Consider the following 23,820-nt stretch of genomic DNA (forward strand, 5'->3'; position numbering starts at 1 on the left):
GACCCAGGGGCGACCACCCCCGCCGGGGACCCAGCAGAGCCCAGGGACCCAGACCCCACCAGGCAGCCACCGGGATCTAACAGGCAGATGCCAAAATCTTAAACCCCCAGACCCGGTTGCCACGAACACTCAGGCAGACCAAGGCACAAGCCCCCACACCAGGTGTGGCAGGGGGAGGGGGGACAGAGATCTATATCATCAAGAGAAGTTCCAGGAGAGGGGAGGACCCAAAGGCCCCACCTGACATATACAGTCATACACAAACACAGTCACACGCTCCCTCCCTCATTCTCACACATGCACATACAACCCAAGACTTACAAAAATGCATGCCGGACACCCACTCATGCTCCCCATACACACCCTATTCACTCTGGTCCCGGTACTGCTGCACATTGGGTACAACCATCACCGGTAACCAGAGTTTGACCCTTTCTGCTGGGGTGCTGAAGAGCAGGCTCCCCCGCCCAACGCTGAGCACAGCAACCCACCACCCCAGACCCCAACCAGAAGGCCAGATCTCCCTCCTAGCCTCCAGCCCCAGGAAGCCTAGCAACAACAGAGGTGGCTAAGACCCCTAGTCTCCCTCCGCCTGCTCCAATATAGTGTTGTGTGATCATGAGGTGTATTCCATGGCTGTGGTGAGTGGGCAGTGCGGGCATCATCCAGCATATGCCAGCTGATGCCACTGCACCACCCCACTTACAACCTCAGCCATCAGTGTCTAAGTGCGGTTTAAAATTGGAAGTGGGCACCAGCACTCGGGAGGAGGCTGAAATATCCCCCTGCCAAATGCCGTTGAATGTGCTCACTCCCAAGGCCCTATGTGTGTGTTTGTGTGGAATGTCGTCAGTGGAAGTGTATAAGGTGCAAATAAAATTGGGGGGCAGGTTTCCACAGGAATGCGGAAACGGGGTCCATACCCGCACTCCCTGACTTGCCTACCCCCCAAGGTCCTATGTGTATGTTTGTGTGATGATGTGAGGGAGCAGGAGGAGAGAAATATGCGGGGATGGGGAGGAATGGCTGGTTGGGCTTAGCCCTCCAGGGAGCCAGCTCCCCTCCTGGCCCCAATAGGCACCTCTGTTGTCAAACTGCCACCCAGGGCATGGAGACCCCAGCCCATCCTGCCAGGGCCCAAAGCAGCAGCAATACAGAGCCTCACGGAGTCCGAGGGCACCAACCCAGCCCCACCCCAGCAGAATATCTATGCCCACCCCTGCATTTGCACAACTTCCAGAATATATAAGACATGGGACATCCAGGTAAGGTTGGGTCCTCCCCCTCCTGGACCTCCCCCTCCCCTGTGATGGAACGGCAGAGGAGCCAAGGTCTACCTGAGGCCCCCGAACCCGAGCCAAGCACTGCTGGGTGTCCCTGCCTTCTTCCCGGCAGCATACATGTCAGGACCCGACCCCCAAGGCCCCGCCCAGATCCCCACACGGGGCCGGCCACCCCCAAACCCCGAGCCCCCAGGCCCCCACCCAGACCCGCCCAGGGGCATTGCAGCCGCCAGGCAGTGACCCATGGCCGCCGCCAAGATCCCCAAGGGGCCCCACTCACAACCGCCAGCAGTCCACCCCCCGAGGCAACCCAAGCACCTCCAGAGGGGGGCAACGGCCCCCCAGTCCCAGACACCCCCAGTGAACCCACCTCCAGGGAACATCCGGATACTCCAAACTCAGAACCCCCCCCCACACACACACACACACCCACACCATCCCGCAGGACAACATCAACGGCCCCCCACCCTCGCTATGTGATGGAACCGATCAAAGGAGCCCAGAGAGATTCATCTGAAGTGGAAGCAGAGGCTATATCAAGTGCAATATGATCTAACAAAAGATTTCTATACTGGTTAATGCAGAGAGTTTCTTTATTTTTCCACTTCAAGAGGATAGTTTTCTTAGCGATGCATATGGCAGTCAGAACCACGTGAACCAAAGATGTTGCAATTGGGACATCGTCCAGGTTTCCCAGTAAACAAAGAGAGGGCGAAGTTGGGATATGACATTTCAGACAATTTGACAGATCCTCACATACTCTACCCCAAAATTCCTGGACAGGTGGGCAGGACCACAGTGCATGAATGTAATTGTCAGGAATGTTGTTTGTGCAGTGTGTACAGGTGTCAGACGACACAAACCCCATCCTGAACATCCGATGACCTGTATAGTGTACTCTGTGTAGAATTTTGTACTGAATTAATTGTAAATTGGGGTGTCTGATCATTTTAAAAGTTTTTAAACAAGTTTGGGACCAGAAGTCCTGGTCAAAGCTGACTGATAGATCCACCTCCCATTTTTCAATAGGGATTGCAATTTTATCGTCTATTTTGGACAGTGTCTTATATACTTTAGACAGTAGTTTGGGGGGTTTGAGATTATAAAAGTCTAATACTCTTGGTGGTGTTTGTAATTCTATTTTATTGAGCTTAAATTTTTGTTTGACTACAGATTTAATTTGGTGATATTCTAAAAAGCTATTCTTATCCATTCCAAATTGGGAGACTATTTGATTAAATGGAATGAAGTCCAATCCTTCATATATGTGTTCCAGGTATAGGATTCCTTTATTTTTCCAGTCCGGAAGGTTCATCATTTTGTTGTTTTGCAAAATGTCAGGATTATTCCAGATAGGTGTGCGATTGCATGGTACTAGTGAAGACTCTGTCATTTTAAGATACTCCCACCATGCTGTCAGAGAAGTGCTGATACTAATACTTTTGAAGCTTTCATGTTTTCTTATGCTTGAGCTAATAAATGGTAAGTCTGAAAGCTCTATCGTATTGCAAAGTGTCTGTTCTATATCTAACCAGGACTCGTCTAATGGGTTATCTTGCAACCATCTTGGTATATATTGCAGCCTGTTGGCTAAGAAATAATAATAAAAGTTGGGTAAATACAGTCCTCTTCTGTCTTTGGTCTTCTGAAGCGTTTTTAAGCTAATTCGTGGGGGTTTATCCTGCCAAAGGAATTTAGTAATTGAGGAGTCCAGAGATTTAAACCAGTCAGCTGGAGGTTTGTTTGGGATCATCGAGAATAGGTAATTTATTCTGGGTAAGACCATCATTTTAATTGTAGCAACTCTCCCCATGAGTGATATTGGTAAGCATTTCCATCTAGCAAGATCATCTTCCACTTTCCTTAAAAGTGGGATGTAATTTAGTTTGGTTAGATCTGCTAACTTGGGAGAGATATTAATTCCCAGGTATGTGATATTCCCTGACTCCAATTGTGTATTAAGCAAATTGACAAATGAAAAATTAATTGGTAGAACTGTGGATTTTAACCAGTTTATAGAGTAATCGTAAACTCTGGAAAAAGAGTTTATCAGTTCTATTGCTTGGGAGAGAGAGGATTGAGAATTCTGGAGAAAGAGTAAAATATCATCTGCATAAAGACTGATCTTATGTTCTATTTTCTTACACTTTATCCCTTTAATATCTGTTGTTTGCCTAATTGCTGCTGCTAGTGGTTCAATAAAGATAGCAAATAGTGAGGGGGAGAGTGGGCATCCCTGCCTGGTCCCCCTCTGAAGACAGAAGCTAGCTGATATTTGGTCGTTCGTCCTGACACGTGCTGTTGGTGAACTGTATAATGTTTGTAGCCAGTTTATGAAGAAGTTCCCAAAACCAAATTTATGTAAAGTTGCAAATAAGAACTTCCAGTTAACTCTATCAAAAGCTTTTTCTGCATCTAGAGATAATATACTAGTTTCTATGTTTCTACTGTAAGAGAAATCTATCAAATTAAGTAATCTGCGTGAATTTGTGAGTGATTGTCTACCTTTAATGAAACCAGTTTGGTCAGGGTGTATTATGAAGGGGGTTACCTTCTCTAATCTTTTGGCCAGGGCTTTACAAATTATTTTGAGATCAACATTAATAAGAGAAATTGGGCGATAGCTGGTAGGAAATGCCGGGTCTTTGCCTGGTTTTAACAAGAGACTAATATTGGCTGAATTCATGTTTGGTTGTAATCTGCCACTCTCTTCGATTTCCCTCACCATTCTGAAAAATGTTGGAGCCAGAATGATCCAGAATTCTTTGTAGAATTCTACTGGGAACCCGTCTGGACCTGGAGCTTTCCTATTAGTCATGGATTTAAGGGCTTCCTGGAGCTCCGCTGATGTTAGTGGCGAGTCCAGGACTGTAACTTGGCTGTCTGATAATTTAGGAAGTGTTATCCTGTCAAGGAACTCATTGATCTCATTATCTGATGGGTTTATCTGTGGTGAGTACAACGTTTGGTAAAGACTCTCTGAAGGTGTTGTTTATTCTTTCAGGATCATATACTATATTCCCGGTTGAGTCTTTAACAGCAGATATGGTAGTTTTCTCTTTATTTATTTTTAATTGGCTAGCTAAGAATTTACCTGATTTATTACTATGTTCAAAGTTTTCTATTCGTAGTCTTTGTGCTAAAAATTGTGTCTTTTTGTCAATAATTCCATGAAGTTCTAATTTAGATTTACGTAATTTGCTCATTGACTCTTCTTCTGTGGACGCCTCCAAAGACTTGATGATTTCTTCTAACTCCTGAATACGTTTGTTTTCCTTTTTTTCTTATGTGATGAGAAAGAGATTATTTTACCTCTCATCACTGCCTTTCCTGCCTCCCAAAGAATAGATGCTGATGTTCCAGGCAGGTCATTATGTTCTAAATATAAAGCCCACTCCTTTTTAAAAAATTCTATAAAACCATCGTAAAACCAGATGCCCAAACCACCTCAACTGACTCCTTTCGATCCAGAGGAGCAGCGGTTCTACTCTGAGTCCCTCCCGAATGTTCGAGCTCCTCACCCTATCTCTAAGACTGAGCCCAGCCACCCTACGGAGAAAACTCATTTCGGCCGCTTGTATCTGCGATCTCGTTCTTTCTGTCATTACCTAAAGCTCATGACCATAGGTGGGACGTAGATCGACCGGTAAATCGAGAGCCTGGCTTTCTGGCTCAGCTCCATCTTCACCATGACAGATCGGCTCAGCGTCCGCATCACTGCAGACGCTGAACCATTCCGCCTATCGATCTCCCGATCCCTCCTACCCTCACTCGTGAACAAGACCCCACGATTTTTAAACTCCTCCACTTGAGGTAGGACCTCTCTCCCCACCCGGAGTTGGCAAGCCATCCTTTTCCAGTCGAGAACCATGGTCTCAGATTTGGAGGTGCTGATCCTCATCCCAGTCGCTTCACACTCGGCCGCGAACCTACCCAGCAACAGCTGAAGGTCAGAGCTGGATGAAGCTAGGAGGACCACATCATCCGCAAAAAGCAGAGGCGAGATTCTCCGGCCACCAAACTCGACACACTCCACACCACGGCTGCACCTAGAAATTCTGTCCATGAAGGTAATGAACAGAACCGGTGACAAAGGGCAGCCCTGGCGAAGTCCAACCCTCACCGGGAACAGGTCAGACTTACTACCGGCTATGCAGACCAAACTCACGCTCCTCTGGTAAAGGGACTGAAAAGCCCTTAACAGAAAGCCACCCACCCCATACCCCTGGAGCGTCCCCCACAGGGTGTCCCTGGGGACACGGTCATAAGCCTTCTCCAAATCCACAAAACACACGTGGATTGGTTGGACAAACTCCCATGCCCCCTCCATCACCCTTGCAAGGGTATAGAGCTGGTCCACAGTTCTACGGCCAGGATGAAACCCACATTGCTCCTCCTCAATCTGAGATTCAACTATCGATTGGACCCTCCTCTCCAGTACCTTGGAGTAGACCTTTCCAGGGAGGTTGAGGAGTGTGATCCCCCTATAGTTGGAACACACCCTCAGGTCACCGTTCATAAAGATGGGGACCACCACCCCGGTCTGCCACTCCACAGGAACTGCCCCCGATGACCATGCAATGTTGCAGAGAGGTGTCAACCATGACAGCCCTACCACATCCATAGCCGTGAGATACCCAGGACGAAGCTCATCCGCCCCCGGGGCTCTGCCGCTGTGTAGTTGTTTTACTACCTCAGCAACTTCTGCCCCCGAGATTGGACAGTCCATCCCCAGGTCTCCCGGCTCTGGTTCGTCCTCGGAATGAGAGTAGGTGGGATTGAGAAGCTCCTCAAAGTATTCCTTCCACCGTCCGACTATAGCCCCAGTTGACATCAGCAGCTCCCCATCCCCACTGTAAACACTGTGAGCGAGTTGCTGCCATCCTCTCCTGAGAAGCCGGACAGTTTGTCAGAACCTCTTTGGAGCCGATCGATAGTCTTTCTCCATGGCCTCACCAAACTCCTCCCATGCCCGAGATTTTGCCTCGGCAACTGCCACCGCTGCACCCTGCTTGGCTATCCGGTACCTGTCTGCTGCCTCCGGAGACCCACAGACCATCCACACCCTGTAGGCCTCCTTCTTCAGCCTGGCAGCTCCCCGAACCTCTGGTGTCCACCAGCGGGTAGGGGGGTTGCCACCACGACTGGCACCGGCCACATTGCAACCACAGCTAGCAACAGCCGCCTCAACAATCGCAGAGTGGAACAAGGCCCACTCGGCGTCAATGTCGCCCACTGCTCTCGGGACATGGTCAAAGCTCTGCCGGTGATGGGAGTTGAAGACCGTCTTGACAGGTTCTTCTGCCAGGCGTTCCCAGCAGACCCTCACTATGCGTTTGGGTCTGCCAGGTCTATGCGGCATCTTCCCCTGCCATCTGATCCAACTCACCACCAGGTGGTGATCAGTTGACAGCTCCACTCCTCTCTTCACACGGGTGTCCTAAACATACGGCCGCAGGTCAGATGACATGACTACAAAGTCTATCATCGACCTGCGACCTAGGCTGCCCTGGTACCAAGTGTACCAATGGGCATCCTTATGTTCAATCATGATGTTCGTTATGGCCAAACTGCGGCTTGCACAGAAGTCCAATAACAAAGCACCACTCAAGTTCAGATCAGGCGGGCCGTTCCTCCCAATCACACCCCTCCAGGTCATGCTGTCATTGCCCACGTGAGCATTGAAGTCCCTCAGCAGGACAATGGAGTCCCCTGATGGAGCACTATCTAGCACTCATCTCAGGGACTCCAAAATGGGTGGGTACTCTGAACTGATATTTGGCCCATAAGCACAAACAACAGTCAGGACCCGTTCCCCGACCCGAAGGCGCAGGGAAGCTACCCTTTCATCCCCCGGGGTAAACCCCAACACACAGGCAGAGAGTCTTGGGGCTAACAAAACGCCAACCCCAGCCCTCCACCTCTCACTCGGAGCAACTCCAGCAAAGGAGAGTGTCCAACCCCTCTGAAGGACTTGGGTTCTAGAGCCAATGCTGTGTCGAGGTGAGTCCGACTATATCTTGCCGGTACCGCCCAACCTCTGCCACAAGCTCCTGCTCCTTCCCCGCCAGAGAGGTGACGTTCCATGTCCCAAAATCCAGTTTCCTTGTCCGGGGATCAGGCCGCCAAGGCTCCTGCCTCAGTCTGCCACCCGATCCACACTGCACCGGACCCTTCATGTTCCTCCTGCGGGTGGTGGGTCCACAGTTGGATGAGCCCAGGTATCCGGTTCGGGCTGGGCCCGGCCGGGCCCCATGGTCGAAAGCCCGGCCACCAGGCGCTCGCTCACGGGCCCCAACCCCAGGCCTGGCTCCAGGGTGGGACCTCGGTAACCCTCCGTGCCGGGTACTCCCACTCTTTGATTGTACATCCATTAAAGATCCTCTGAACCGTTCTTTGTCTCACCCTTCACCTAAGACCAATTTGTCATGGGAGACCCTACCAGGGGCACAAAGTGCCCCAGACAACATGGCTCCTAGGATCATTAGGGCACTCAAACTCCTCCACCACGATAAGGTGACGGTTCAAAGAGGAGCAGTTGAGCTTCCCTGAGCAAGTATTTAAATTTGTGTTATGGAAAATTTGCCACACTGCCCAGCCCTGGAAAATCTTAAGGCAAAAGTAGACTGAAATAAGAAATACCGATGGAGCTAGCTAAACTGTTTCATATGTTGGACTGAACTAAAATAAAAATGAATAATTTTAATCTGTAGTCATGAAGATGAATATGTCCTCCTCATTCTCTGATTTTGTCTCTGTGCAGCTGTAATTGACTTTATGAAAGCACTAAGCAGCATATTCTCAACCAATTTCAGCTCCCTGAATTATAGTCCCCAGAACTTTGTCACATTTTTCTAAGAGATTTGTTCATAAGGAAGTGATTTCAGAAAAGTTTCCAGACATATCCAGATGGCCAGTTACTTGTTTACTCTCTTAACAGTTTTCTGCTTTTCTTTTTAGGTGAAGAGTTTTACGAGACGTCTCCGTACGAGCCCATCCACTTCTCTGAGGAATTCAGACATGCCTCCATCATTTCAGGTAAACCTGCTGCTGTGTCTGTGTTTGTTTTTGAGCAGACTGAGAGAGGCAACGTTTTCACCAAAGTGTGCAGCGGAGGTGGCTGGCACTGGGTTAAAGGGGAGCTCCTCCTGCTGATTCAGATGAACCAAAGCCTGCTCGCTCCATCTGGAAGAATCTGAATGAATGGATGTCTTTGTTATTACAAACCCATCTGCGTGCGAGCGTGTGTGTGTGTGTGTGTGTGTGTGTGTGTGTGTGTGTGTGTGTGTGTGTGTGTGTGTGTGCTTGCTCGCATATGTGTGTGTATGTGTGTGTGCATGCATGCGTGCATGCTAGCATTTGTGTGTGTGTGTGTGTGTGTGTGTTTGTGTGTGCGTGCATAGTTGCATGTGTGCTTGTGAATTGAAACTGAACGACTGATGAATTATACTTTACTGCCACTCTATGTGAGACAACATAATGTTACCTTTATTTTAGTTTTGATTAATTTGCTTTTATGTATATTTTTATAGATGTAAAAATCAGAGCAGGTGCAGGGTTTTTGAGTAATTAAATATTTGTCTACCAAAAGTAAAAATCATTTGTAACAGTACATATTAAACATTGAGAGCTTCTAATTGTGTTCATGGCATCTCTCAGGTCATGTGCTTCAGTGGTTCTAGAACAATCTTTATGTGTAAAATAATACATTCTACAAATCTCTCACCATTAGCTATGGGGTTCCTCAGAGGTATGTTTTTGGTCCGCTAATATATCAGGTGTACTTGGCACCTTTGCATCAGGTTATTCAATCATTTGTAGTTTCCTTTTATTCCATTCAGTGTGATAAACATGGGAGGAGCCTGGGTTAAAACTGGCTATTCACTGTTTACAGGGTGAACTCCTAGCCCCAGAGCCACTGTCACCCAACTCGTTAGAACTTCATGTTTTTCTCTGAATATCTGATGAAACAGCTTCCCAGTCAGCAATTGATCACACCTGTTTCAGCTCCCCTATCCCAGTTTTGTAATCGCATTCCTCCATATATATATATATATATATATATATATATATATATATATATATATATATATATATATATATATATATATATATATATATATATATATATATATATATATATATATATATATTTATATATATATATATATGATGGCAGAAGACCTTAGCCAGCCCAGCAATCGGAGGGTTGCAGGTCCAAGCCGTGCTCAGCTTGTCACTGTTATTGTGTCCTTGGGCAAGACGCCTGCTGGTAGTGGTCGGAGGGACTGGTAGTGCCTGCTTCATCTCTGTCAGTGCTCCCCAGGACAGCTGTGGCTAGGATGTAGCTCATCATCACCAGAGTGTGAATGTGTCTGTGAATGGGTGAATGACTGATTGTGTTGTAGGATGCCTTGGGAGAGGGGAAGGGGGATCTAGGACTCTAGTAGGTGCTATATCAAATACAGTCCATTTATCATTACCATTTACCATATACATGCCTTTTCTTTCCATGTGGATGAGTGCAGAGTTAGTAAGATTTGAAGGAAATCAAATCAAAACAAATAAGCAAGTAGGGAAACACATGGTTCCTGAGGTATTTTGTGAGCTGCATACCCTGTTTCCTGGTTATGGGGAGGGTCGGTACATTTCGTTGCACAAACATAAAAAAAAAAAGCATAAGCCAGGGTGAACAAGTTTACCGAAACACCAATATCCCTCAAAACCATTAAAACTGTGAAGCTTAGTGCAAATTTAGGGTGGATTAATAGCGTACAAAAAACATGGGATGACTGTTACGTCCCCGACATGTGTTGTTAAAATGTGAAGGAAGGGGTAACATACACTCAACAAAAATATAAACGCAACACCTTTGTTTCTGCTCCGATTTTTCATGAGATGGACTTAAAGATCTAAAATTCATTCCAGATACACAATATTACTAGCCTGGCAAACCAGACTAAATAAATGTATTATTCAGTCTGGCAACGCTCCATTGACAGCTCTCGGTTGTGGGACGGGTTCTACCGTTGTCTTTCAAATGATCTCCGCATGCTACTGGACAATGAATGTGACATACTCTTGTTTCACTCTGTTGCATCATCCCACCCACCAGGCATATAGAGTGCCCTGATTGGACCACAAAGCGGATAAAGCTCTGGGATTTGTTCACTAAGCAGATAGAGCACTATGATTGGCCCACCATTATGGACCAATCACAGCTTTTTATGTGTTTGAAACCCCTCTAGAGAGCTGTGATTGGCCAGCCAGAATGCTGGTGGGGCTGCAGAGGTTCCAGTGGAGCATTCCTAGACCAAACTTTGCAGAGCAAGAATTTGGTCTAGTTCACTAGGCTACAATATTACCATTTCTCTCAAACATTGTTCTCAAATCAGTCTAAATGTGTGATAGTGAGCACATGCGCTTTGCTGAGATAATCCATCCCACCTCACAGGTGTGACACATCAAGATGCTGATCTGACATCATGAATAGTGCACAGGTGTACCTTATACTGCCCACAATAAAAGGCCACCCTGGAATGTGCAGTTTTTTGGCTTTTTGGGGGGTCTGGGGACTGGTCAGTATTTGGTGTGACCACCATTTGCCTCATGCAGTGCAACACATCTTCTTCGCATACAGTTTATCAGATAGTCAATTGTGGCCTGTGGAATATTGGTCCACTCCTCTTTAATGGCTGTGCAAAGTTGTTGGATATTAGTGGGAACTGGTACACGCTGTCGTATACGCTGGTCAAGCACATCCCAAACATGCTCAATGGGTGACATGTCCGGTGAGTATGCTGGCCATGCAAGAACTGGGACATTTTCAGCTTCCAAGAATTGTGTACAGATCCTTGCAACATGGGGCCGTGCACTATCTTGCTGAAACATAAGGTGATGTTCATGGATGTGCGGCACAACAATGGGCCTCAGGATCTCATCAAGGTATCTCTGTGCATTCAAAATGCCATCAATAAAATGCACCTGTGTTCTTCGTTCATAACAGATGCCTGCCCATACCATAACCCCACCACCACCACCATGGGCCACTTGATCCACAACATTGACATCGGCAAAGCGCTCACCCACACAACACCACACACGCTGTCTGCCATCTGCCCTGAACAATGTAAACTGAGATTCATCCGTGAAGAGAACACCTCTCCAATGTGCCAGACGCCATCGAATGTGAGCATTTGCCCACTCAAGTCTGTTACGGAGACGAGCTGGAGTCAGGTCAAGACCCCGATGAGGACGACGAGCATGCAGTTGAGTTTCCCTGAGATGGTTTCTGACAGTTTGTGCAGAAATTATTTGGTTATGCAAACCAATTGTTTCAGCAGCTGTCTGAGTGGCTGGTCTCAGACGATCTTGGAGGTGAACCTGCTGGATGTGGAGGTCCTGGGCTGGTGTGGTTGCACGTCGTCTGCGGTTGTGAGGCTGGTTGGATGTACTGCCATATTCTCTGAAACGCCTTTGGAGATGGCTTATGGTGGAGAAATGAACATTCAATGCACGAGAAACAGATCTGGTTGACATTCCTGCTGTCAGCATGCCAATTGCACGCTCCCTCAATGCTTGTGGCATCTGTGGCTATTTGCTGTGAGACAAAACTGCACATTCCAGAGTGGCCTTTTATTGTGGGCAGTATAAGGTACACCTGTGCACTACTCATGACGTCGGATCAGCATCTTGATGTGGCACACCTGTGAGGAGGGATGGATTATCTCAGCAAAGCAGAAGTGCTCACTATCACACATTTAGACTGATTTGTGAACAATGTTTGAGAGATATGGTAATATTGTGTATCTGGAATAAATTTTAGATCTTTAAGTCCATCTTATGAAAAATCGGAGCAGAAACAAATGTGTTGTCTTTACAATTTTGTTGAGTGTAAGAAACATGATAGTTGGTTTAAAATGGGTTTAATAGTCAAAAGGTTCTAAAAAACAAGTGCAGATGGTGAGCATTATTAAAATAATGCCAAACAAAAATTCTCAAAAGTTTAACATTAAAAGATCAATTACCAACATTTAAAAACACCTGGTTAAAACTTATGCTAAAAGTTCTACCAAACTGAAGGTGTTTTAAAACAACAGGAGCCAATAACATTGTCACCTTCAAAACAATCCCTCTGAATCACTCAGAGCTTTACCCTTTAAAACCTCTTCTTCTTCTTCTTCTTCTTCGTTGAAATAAGGCAGGCTAGGCGCCAGTGGCGGCTCCAGAAATTTTTTTCTGCAGGTGCTATGAAGGAGCCAGTCTTTTTATTGAGGGTGCTATGAAGGAAGTGGTCATGCGTACCTATTGTTCTCTAAAACACCTGCAACACTAGCAGATACACATGCGTGCACAAAACCTCAACAACACCTGAAACAATCATTAATATACATCATAAACATATGAACAATCGCTGACTTTTCTATGAAATCATAAACACAGCCACACAGAAAACCATCTATAGTGTTGCAAGGTTAGCTAACATTAGTGTTAGCATTTCCAGCGGCTAAACCCTCGACTGCTGCGGCGGTTGAGGGTTGACTCTCTTCATGCAGATCCATAGGTTTTTGTGGGTCTGAGATCACTTCCAAAGATTCATTCATTTCTGACTGAACCTGTGGAAATTTGGGCAACAAAAACCGATCCATTATAACACTGGCTCTAACTTTCACTCATTCGCAGGTGGAAAATGAGGTCAAAGGTTAACATCAATTTCCTGTTTTGGTTTAAGTTTTCACTATCTATATGATAATTTTCTGATTATTTTTGTTTTGTATGTTAAATATTATCACATCCGCACGTTAAATTGAAATTAAATTGTAAAAAAAAATATCTAATATTTACTTGGAGGTGCTATGGGGTGTAATGACTAATCCAGGGGTAGCTATAGCGCCCCCGGTGCCGCCACCGCTAGACACCCTTAAGGCATATTGCTGCCACACCAGCCAACACGAGCCAGCATAACCCACTACACACAACAGTCACACGTTCCATCCCACCCTTTGTTCCCACATAACCACCAACACCCAAAGACCCACCACCCGCTCACACCCCAGTGAAAACACACAACCCCACACAGAGGTTCACCCCATACTCACACTCCCACCCTCACCATCAACACCCACCACCAAGGGAGTCCCACAATCCTCAGCAGACCCAGAACCCCAACACCCCACAAACACGTCGCCCCCCCAAACCTCCTCGGGGGACACGTCAGAAAAACCCAACAAGGCCCCCGTCACTGCTGTCACCTCACGAGCTACATTGGACTTGTTGGACGCTCCATAGGAGCGCCGTCACGGCTGCTCCCATGGTCTGCCTGTATCTGTCCTGTCTATATGTGTGTGTGTAACCTTGGTCAGGTTGTACTATGGATTCAAGTTCCTATGCTCTGGATCGCTGGAGCGCTGGCAATAAAATTCATTCAGATTCTGATTCTGATTCTTCACCCTCCACAAGGCCTCAACCAGAAACGCCAAATATTTCTTTTTATCCCTCACAACCACCACACCCGCCCCCACATCCCCACCACCAGTTGACAAAGACACATTACAAGGCCCAGACGCACCACTATTCCGCACCCCCATACGACGCACCACCTCAGCATATGACACCTTATGCTCAGCCTGAACCTTCCCCACCTCCACCGCCGCCCTATATGCCACACAGCCCCTACAAGCTGCTTGATGATTCCCACCACAGTTACAACATCGGAGCGGTAAATCACAACTCTTGCCATCATGGTCACCCCCGCACCTCCGACAACGCACCCCCACCACACAGGCACCGGCCACATGGCCATATCCCTGACACCTAAACCAACTCAGAGGAGGTTCTTCGTACGCCCTCACTGTGAAACTTAGGAAGCCCAACTGGACACGAGCAGGGAGCTCCACTGCGTCGAAAGCAATCAGTAGCGGAGTGGACCCACGTGCGTTAACAGCCACCACCGCCGCCCCACTCATGAAACCAAACACCTCCGACTCAGTGACCTCGATGGAAATGCTGCACACCACACCCTCAATCATACAACCAGACCTCAACTCAGAAACCACCACATCCACCCCCAGAAACTTCTCAAGCCACAGAGCTTTGTGGCACAGTGACTTATTCTGGCACACCACCACCAACAGCCCACTGAACACCACTGCAGCGTCTAGTAGCGTCTAGTACATACCCTACCATGGCACTCAGCTACCTGGACACCGCCAACGGATTAGAGGTAGCAATAGGTGCATCTCTCACTGCCCTGATTCACATCACAAAGCCACCCTCCTCCAGCCACTGTTGATACAGCTGCACATCCCAGTCACAATCCGATGGGTCACTGCTGCTCCCACGGTCCCTCTTTGTCGCCTCCACCGACTGAACCAGCGCTCCAGCCCTACTCGTCCCTTTCTTCCCCATTGTCCACAACAACCGAGGCTGCTCCGAAGCGAAGTCGGGCCTCTGTCTTACCGGGCCTGTACAGGCCGTCGGCCAACTACCCAAACAACCCTCGAAGTCAGCCTAAACCCCAGCCCGCTGTAACGCTCTGAAAAAGTTAGTCCAATCCACAAGCACTGCTGTCACCCAACCGCTCCACGTTCACCTAGTCCTTCCCTTTAAAAGCTCATCACTCAGAGTTAAAACTACCAAAGTTAAAACTCATCAAAAGAAAGGGGTTGAAACCTAAATCTGAGGCCTGGAGGACAGCAGAACCTGCACTGCTGCCTCACAGACTGCTGAAGGCACAGCCTTTTTTATCCCAGGTGTGGGTCGCCAGAGGAATTCGTCTGAGCTGTGCTCCTCAGCAGCCTGGAAGAGAGGAGGAGGAGCGGCGTTGTCGGGCTGATCACCAGGGCTGGGTGATCCTGGCTCTTTCATCCAAGTGGCCAGGCTGGTGCCCATAACAATGACCTCTTACAGCACATGTGTCAGACACAAGGCCCGCAGGCCAGATGTGGCCCGAGGAACATTTTTATGTGGCCCTTGAGATAAAAATAAAAAATATATTAAAACTGACCCGCTGGCCATTTTTACCGCAAAGACTACAACTCCCATGATGCTTTGCGGTGTTAGCGCGGAGCCGGAGCGCCCCCTCCTTTGTGTTTTTTCCAGCGTCTGCTGCCGGTGTCTGCAGCTCCGCTGTCTCGGAGAAACTAAATACTCTTCTCACTCAGCGCCGAGTTTACTCAGCTGTTTGCCGACGTTGAAGCCCAGAAACGGAGATTTTAACCGCTCAGTAATGTGTTCACGACTGAAAGAGTAAGCTTTCCAACTAAATTCCAGACAGAGCAGATATAACTCCAGCGAGCAGCGACACGCTCAAATCAGCATGACTCTGTGGCTGCTGTCGTTTTTATTTTTCCTCCCCGACACACAACAACGTGGTCAAGCTGCTCAGACATGTTCAGCAACACAAACCTATGTGAGCACCTGTTGTCATCTAATGTTGTCATTATTTTGATGAAGATGATCAAAACAAGGGTCTCCTCCTCAGCTCTGGACTAGTTGAGCATCACAGTGGAGCAAACTGAGCTTTAAATATTTTGGTTTTATGCTGTTTTTCTGCTCCAAAACATGAAAGTTAAAGAGCAAATTGCAGGTTAGAGACTCCCATGAACCAATGTTTAGAGAAGCATAATAGAAACTTGTTTTAAATGTTTTTTATACATACATGAATTATTTAGGCGTGTAGAGCCTTTTTTTGTGAGAAAGTTTTTTTTTTTTTACCAAACCAAATGACGTCAGCTGAGGGAGTCCTGTTAGCTTAATCCAGAGAAAAACATGGATTCTATTGCGGCTCTGACACAGAGGAAACTTTAAATGTTTATAGTTCTACTTCTGATGGACCAAAACCATAAAGTTCTGAGTTTGCTGCACGCCCCAGAGAGCAGAGACAAACCAGAGGGAGAAACCATCGGCCAAAGCAGAGATTGAGGAGGAGAAGCAGCAGGGGGAAGCTGGTGAGTAAATGATGCTAGCTTAAACTCGTGTGCTAACATTAAAATATTGTACAGATTACTATCGTGTACCAGACAATTAAAATAGTATTGGTCAGCTAATATAATATTAATATTAAAGAGCGTCTGTCAGCTGTCTCATACTCGTTAATATCCGTCCATCTAACGTAGTTTAGTGCTTTAGAGAGAGTTCTGGAGCTCATGCGGGCTTCTGTGAGCTCGATCCAACCCAAACACCAGCGAGCCAGTCCAGTTGGCATTTTTAAAAGCTGCACATGATCCTCTTCTAGTTGTCCGGGCGGCGGTTCTGATCCGGTTCCGACCCGGAAACCAACTGGCCCGTTGAGCCGCTCATCTCTTCTGGTGGTTGGTTCTGACCTGGTTCTGACGGTGATCTGAGCTCCAGAAATCCACATTTCATATTTTAAACCCCACCACGGGTGTCCGGAGCCCAGCACGGACCTCTCTGTCCCGGTACCGACTGATGTGGGCTACAGAAGTCCGTCTTTTCAGCTGCAGAAACGCCCTCAGGCACGGAGATAGAGGCATTGTTTCTCTTATCTGGAAACCCATGGACTCGATGTCCAGACAGGCTGGAGTTTGTACAGCCTTCACACACTCTAGTTTATCAAAATGAACACAAACCAACACTAGTTAACACACACACACACACACACACACACACACACACACACACACACACACACACACACACACACACACACACACACACACACACACGCACACACGCACACACACACGCACACATTGACTCAATAACATGACCTCTCTACCCTAAAACTAGCCACTCTCCACACTGAGCTGAGGCAACCTAGCTTCTAACTCCCTTTGGTTACATCAGAGGTTCACATTTCGAAAAAAGAGCCTTTTTAGAAGCTTTGCTAAGAAAGGTCACTTTTAATTAAAAAATTCTGTTGTTAGGTATTTTAAAATTAAATATCCACAATACAAATTTGAAATAGGATTTTTTGGACAGCATTTTATATGAATTAGAAAAAAATTTTTACCTGCAATTTGCTCTTGAACAGGTGAGATGTTGCATTTTCATTTAAGATAAAATGATATTTTCATTTTGTTGTTGGCCCGTGAGAAAAGATTTAACCTACAGTAAACAGGAAGTGGAAAGGCTGCAGATAGATGAATAGAATAGAAAATCCCTTTGTTGTTCCTCAGTGGGGAAAGCTAGACATCACAGCAGCGATGACACGTATTACAGGAGAAAAAAGGAGAATAAAATAAAAATAAAAATGAATAAACAAGAAAACATGAATCCTGAATAGATTTTAAAAATGCTGAATATACCACAAGTAATGCATACCACTGATGCGTTTTATTTAAAATTGACTTGCTCGTGTGTAATTTGGTTATTCCACATTTAGTGTTAATGCAAAAATAAGTTTGTTTCCAAATTAAAATGTTCACAATTGCATATATGTTAATGAAGGAAATATGCAAAATTGCCGTCACTTTTTCAAAAAATATTGAGTTTGGCTCGCGACTTTGTCCCAGATTTTCATTTCAGCCCCTTGTGAATTTGAGTTTGACACCCTTGTCCTACAGTCAGAGACATCAGGTGATCAATAAAGTTTTTATTATGTTAAAATTATTATTTTTTCTGTACCTGGGATGACCTGATGACTGAAAATCTCTTCCAGCATATTTTGATCTTGGTAATGAAACAGCAATTGGATCAGTCATATGGTTGAAATGGGCATGCTTCCCGCTGAATCTGAATGGAGCATCTGGTGTATGCCCTAACTGAGCCATGAAACGATGTAAAAATTCTGCATATTCTGCACTGCATTTGCAGATTTTTAAATTTGGAACCATTGAGAGATGAGAACAGAAAAAATAGTTGGCAAAATATCTATTTTTGAAGGGCAGGAATTCAAAACAGGCAAGGCAGGCAAGATCTACAGGAAGCGTTGAGATAAAAAGGTAATAGATCTGCAACCAAACTCCTGAATAGGGTTTTATGATGTCAGGTATTGTTGAAATTACAGTGGAAAGACTTTTTTTGTGCCTGATCTGCTTGAAATATGTGAACGTGTGCAGCCCAAACAGCCCATGCATCCATCCATCCATCCATCCATTCATCCATTCATTTTCATTTATGTCATGTTTAAAAAATGATTGCACATTTTGTTTTATTCATATGTATCTTTAGAAAGCTGACAGAAGTGTATTCTGGCAGTTTTTTTAAGTTTTTGAATAATTTTAGAAAGCTTGGTTTGAAGGAGCACTAGAAGAAAAATGTCACAAACCTAGTTTACAGTTTTTATTCTGTTTTTCAACAGCACAACACAACTGTGAGAACATTTTAAAGAGTTATTAGTTTATTATGACCTGCAGAACCAGAGAGAGAGAGAGAGAGAGAGAGAGAGAGAGAGAGAGAGAGAGAGAGAGAGAGAGAGAGAGAGAGAGAGAGAGAGAGAGAGAATGGAGGAAAACAAGACTGGTCTCATTCAGCTGTTTCTGTTGTGTTTGAACAATGATCCGGTTTCTTCAGCCATCACTCATGCATACTACACATGGATGGAACGTGTGCTCGGTCTGGGTACCTCTCTTCCATACTTTATGGTTCTGCCTTTGATGGTCTGATGCTAAAGCTGCAACAGCAAATCTGCGAAACATGCTCGCTTTTAAACATATTCAAAGAACTCTCACCCTTCCCGTCGGCTATCATCTGTCAATTTTTGTGAAGAACTTTATTACTTCTTTTGGTTAAAGGTGTTCTATAAATAAATGTTTTTACAAAAAAAAACTATGTTAGGGACAGCAGGTTTTCTTTAACTGTTGGATTATGTTTAGTATCTGATAAATTAGAAGTGTGCTAATTATCTGTATGTCTCAGTTTTTACCGTCACCTGATTGTTTATGAATAATAAGCTCAGTAATCAGTCAGGTATCACAAAGTAAACTGCTTTTTAAGAGATTAGATTTTTTTGTACCATACAACTCCATCACTAATTCATCCAAAAGAATCCAACACACAGTTACATGAAAATAAATGTTAAATAGCGTGAATTTATGAGAGCATCTCTCCTCACTCCTTATTGGACATTTGACATTAAAGCTGATGCACAACTTGTACCGTGCCGAACTTCGTGCAAATTTCTGAAGAGTGTTTAAATGTCAGGAGCCTCCAGCAATACATTGTCATTTACACTTTTCCAATCTGTGTGTGTGCTTGTGTGTACGTGTGTGTGTGCGTGTAGGTGTGTGTACGTGTGTGTGCGTGTGTGTGTTTGTGTGTGTGTGTGTGTGTGTGTGTGTGTGTTCAAACAGCTGTGAAATAGACTGGAAGCTCTGTAAATTGGCCTCTGCTCTCTCAGATTAACACAAGTACAAACACAGTCAAAACAGGAGAGCTGCAACCAATGCAGCTTCAAAAGCACTTTGTGTTTCTCTCTCTCTTTCTCTCTCTCTGACACACACACACACACACACACACACAACAACACATACACACATGCACGCATGCACACACAGGCACGCACAAGCAGGGTTTGAAGTAGTGCAGGTGTAACTCTTCACTTATTTCTAATTCCATAACGACTTTGGAAAACATGACATCCTCATGTTTGTTTGTGTGTGTGTGTGTGTGTGTGTGTGTGTGTGTGTGTGTGTGTGTGTGTGTGTGTGTGTGTGTGTGTGTGAAGGAGCAGCGTTGCTATTTGTCAAAGTGTTTGCAGTCAAATCACCTGTCGACTCTATCCTGAAGGCACGGTGTGAGAATCCACAGCAAGACTGTCTGTGAATGCCCAGAGCAGATAAACACAGAGAAAGACAGGAGGAGGCTGGGGATGGAGGGAGGGTGAGATAAGAGGATAATGCAGGAGGGTGTTAAATAGCAATGGCAGAAGAAAGAGCACTGGAACATTAAAGTATGGTTCAGACAAGAGTGTTGCAAATTGATTGGAGGGAAAGGCTAGGCATGACAGAGTGTTTATGAATAAAGAGTTGTGTGTTGGCGTTTGTCTTTATGTGACAGAGAGAGTTTGAAAAGTGGTTAGCTGTGTGGGGAAAATAGAGATGCAACCATTAATCACACAAGCAGCCACAAACACCGTCATGCGATGTAAATGTCATTGAATACCTAATGCTGTCCTGTGGAGCTTTTAGCTAATTAAAATGTTGTTTGGAATTTTCACCGTGATATTTTTCTTTAGGCAGAACAAACAACGGTGGTTTCAAACTATTTAAAATGTCTTCTGTTTGATTTTTTCTTATGCTTGAATAAAAAAAACACATTTTGGGATCTTAACTTGTCGCGTGCCCGTCCCATTTACCGGTTCCTTTAAAACCCAGTTCCGTTAGAACTTATGAGACGGTGCATCCATCAGGGTTCGGGGGTGTATCGACGAGTATAATCGTACCAGACCCGGGTTTGGACTACCTAATTAGAATCTTGCCTTTTATTTTAAAGGTGAAATGACTTGCACGAATAGCCAGCCCCAGAGTATTACACTTCTTTTAAACTCGTTACCTTTTGGTTAAGATACTAGAGAGAAGTCTGGAGGCAAGCCAAGCCTCTCAGCAATTGTTTGGATTATCCGGAATTAATTGCGCCTCTAACAGCTTATGTGGGAGGTTGGTAACTATAAAATGATTTATGCTAGTTGATCAGGCTATCATAAGTTTATCAATTTATTTATTAATCCAACCTTCCAGCTGATTAGAGACTTTTTCAACCTGCAATCAGAGCCAAAATAACCTCGAATATTTTGCTTTTATCGCCCTTAAGACAACTCGTTACTCGCAAGGAGGGGGAAGTTAAAACTTCCCTCATCTTAAGGTTTCTTTATATTATTCTGTTATAAACTGTAAAGTAAGTCCTGATAATTCAGAGACCGATCTTCGACATGCTTACCTCTGTGCAATTATGGTCAGGGCCCCAAACGTGAAGCTTTAGAGAAAACCTGAAAGAATCAGGATTATGTTTCTTTTTCAAAAAAGGTTTATTACAAAATCAAAATACAAAAATTGGGTAAAGTGAAAAACAACTGCGATCCCCCACGGAGGAATTAGTTCAAAATGATTAAATAAGAGTTAGTTTACACTAGCTCTTGTCTTCTCAGAATGTCCCCAAGAACGAAGCCCTCTAGCTCTGCTTCTCTCCAAAAAACTGCCTGTCATCCCCCATCCAGCAGGACGGGGGATGACCCCTCCAAATCTGCTCTGTCTCTTCTTGTCGTCTGCCCCAGCTCTCTCAATCTGATCTGAGCTGCATCCTTTTATATCATTTCTGAGACTGCTCTAAACAATGTAAGAGTCACAAGTCATTCTCTCCTGACAGTTTAGGTCAAGGGGTCATTTACCAGATACACTTTTTTAGCTCTACATAAGACATTTGGTATCATTTTCACTACATGCAGTATTCACATGAGGGCACAAAAGTTACATTCTGCACTCCTGGAATGAGAGCACAGGTCATAAATCTTCATGTTGGTAGCAAATTGTAGATCTTCCTCCAGCATTCCTGAGAGCTTCTGGGTCCAGTTGGACTTTCCTCACTCCATGCCAGTCCTTCTTTTCCCGCCAGAGGTGGAGTTAGGGGCGGGCCCAGGGGTGTGTCCATGGGTGGATCCAGAGAAGACAGCCTGTCTTTTGACCCTTTGCCTAGTTCTGTCCTCACCAGCAAGTCCTGAACTATTGTCCTCTTGACCCTTGTGTGACCCTTGTCTCTGACCACTGTTTCTAAGCCTTGACCGATTGCTCGGACTTGCAACATCCCCCATGGGGACGAACTGAGGCAAAGGACCATAAAAAGATAGAGCAGCAATGCAAGCCTTCATAAATCTAGCATCCATCTCACTCAGGAACGGCTGAACACTCAGACACCTAACTGTGGCCTCCACATCAACCCTCATTCTCATCATAATGCCATCATCAGCTACGGGTAAGCACAAGGTCCCTTTGCGGGTTGTTACATAACCTTTAAACTGCTTTCTCCCATCTGCGGGATCTTCACCCAAGAAGAATAAAGATAAATCCATCACCGGAGCTTCTCCACGTGGAAGCGATCCCATCATTTGAGGTGGGAAGCTGGCGCTGAAAACCAAAACATAATTTTTCGTATCCAACAAAGGTGCGGTCCCAAAAGAGTCACAGACTTCTGGGCCGAACCATCCAGTCTTTACAGACAAAATATTCATAAACTGAAAGCAATCTATAATCTTGCCTTGACAAACAAAGTAACACCCCTTCTGGGATTTAATCCTCCATCTCATTTCTCTCCCAGGTGCAATTCGGACAGGGGGAGGAATGCCTGCTGGCTCACTACTTAGACAGACCATAGGGATTTCACGTATCACATCAGGACACGGGACGCATGTCGAAGCTGCCGTCATTACTGATACAACCTCTTCAGCCACGTCAGATGAGGGCGCAGTTGTCAGCTCCTCGTCGTGGGCCTGCTCAAGCAGGGCATCTACTCCCGGGGAGGACAACATTAGTATGTCGTCTTCCTGATCAGTCTCCCGCTTGAATCCCTTTTCCATTTGGTCTGGACGTACTGAATAAACCTGCAAGACACGCAGCGTTTATTCATCGTAGCATGTTCACACTGGAGCCCGATCGTCTTAGTCTGAGGCAATCCATCCCTCCCGCGATTCACGGTGCACAAATAGTATGTGCCATTCAGAGAGAAAACAGTTGATGGACCTGCGGAGGGGATTAATCCCTCTATGATATTCTGCCGAATCGAGTCCATCTGGAAGGAACATAAAATATGTTCCACATTAGATATATAACTCAATCCATGAAGCAATAAGTAACTGCATTACTGCATAAACACTTCTTAATTATAGGAGAAAATAGATCATCAGAAGCTGCAGGAAGAACCACACTACAATTCCTATCTGCAGGCATAGTTTTACAACAATAATCCTCACAACAAGTGTACACCAGTTATGAAATGTCTACAACATCCTAAAGACAAACTGGATAAAATAGTTACAAAATCCTGACATACCTCCAGATTCAGAGCGTCAATCAGCTCAGATTCAGGGTGAGTTTGATGAGCCATTTGTTCACCTCAAGTTACATACTGACAGTTAAGGAGCAAGTGACACGCGGTGCAGAGAGGCCTGCACTTAAACAGGAGCAACAAGAAGGGGGGCTAATGCTCCCTCCACCTTGACACCTCTCTTCCCATCTTATCTGGATCTACCAGGTCCTTTCTCCTTTCTCCTAACAGCTTTCTTCCTGTCAACTGCCACTTGTTGTTTTTACAGGCCAAAATCATACCGATTATTATACCAATGCGTAATATTTCCTGTTTGCCAGGAACTTAAACTACTGTCTTTGGTCTGAAAACACCCAAATTCGATTCTACGAGGCCACCATCTTTCTATCTTTATCACTTTGAAATTGGTGAAGTTGTGTCCCCATTCTAAATAATTTCTAAGGCAATATTTGTAAACCCACAACTCTACTTCACCTGAAGTCTGATTTAAGATTTTCTTTTTCCTCAATATTATCTGACAAGATCGATCAAGCTCTGTGGATCCTGTCTGATCCATTAAGACTGCCATATACTCCGCCCATGGGCCGGTCTCACCACACTC

The 23,820-nt window shown here is 45.4% G+C and overlaps 1 protein-coding gene across 2 annotated transcripts in view; it reads left to right on the plus strand.

Moving 5' to 3' along the window:
- Positions 1–23,820, plus strand: part of gfra2b (GDNF family receptor alpha 2b) — a 303,407-nt gene that overhangs the window by 124,436 nt on the left and 155,151 nt on the right. For both annotated transcript variants that reach the window (XM_054747149.2, XM_054747150.2), the window contains exon 3: positions 8,244–8,321. In XM_054747149.2, coding sequence (XP_054603124.2) covers positions 8,244–8,321 — 78 coding nt within the window. The remainder of the gene's footprint in view (positions 1–8,243; positions 8,322–23,820) is intronic.

Source organism: Nothobranchius furzeri, chromosome 6 (genome assembly GCF_043380555.1).
Source record: "Nothobranchius furzeri strain GRZ-AD chromosome 6, NfurGRZ-RIMD1, whole genome shotgun sequence".
Taxonomy (NCBI): Eukaryota; Metazoa; Chordata; class Actinopteri; order Cyprinodontiformes; family Nothobranchiidae; genus Nothobranchius; species Nothobranchius furzeri.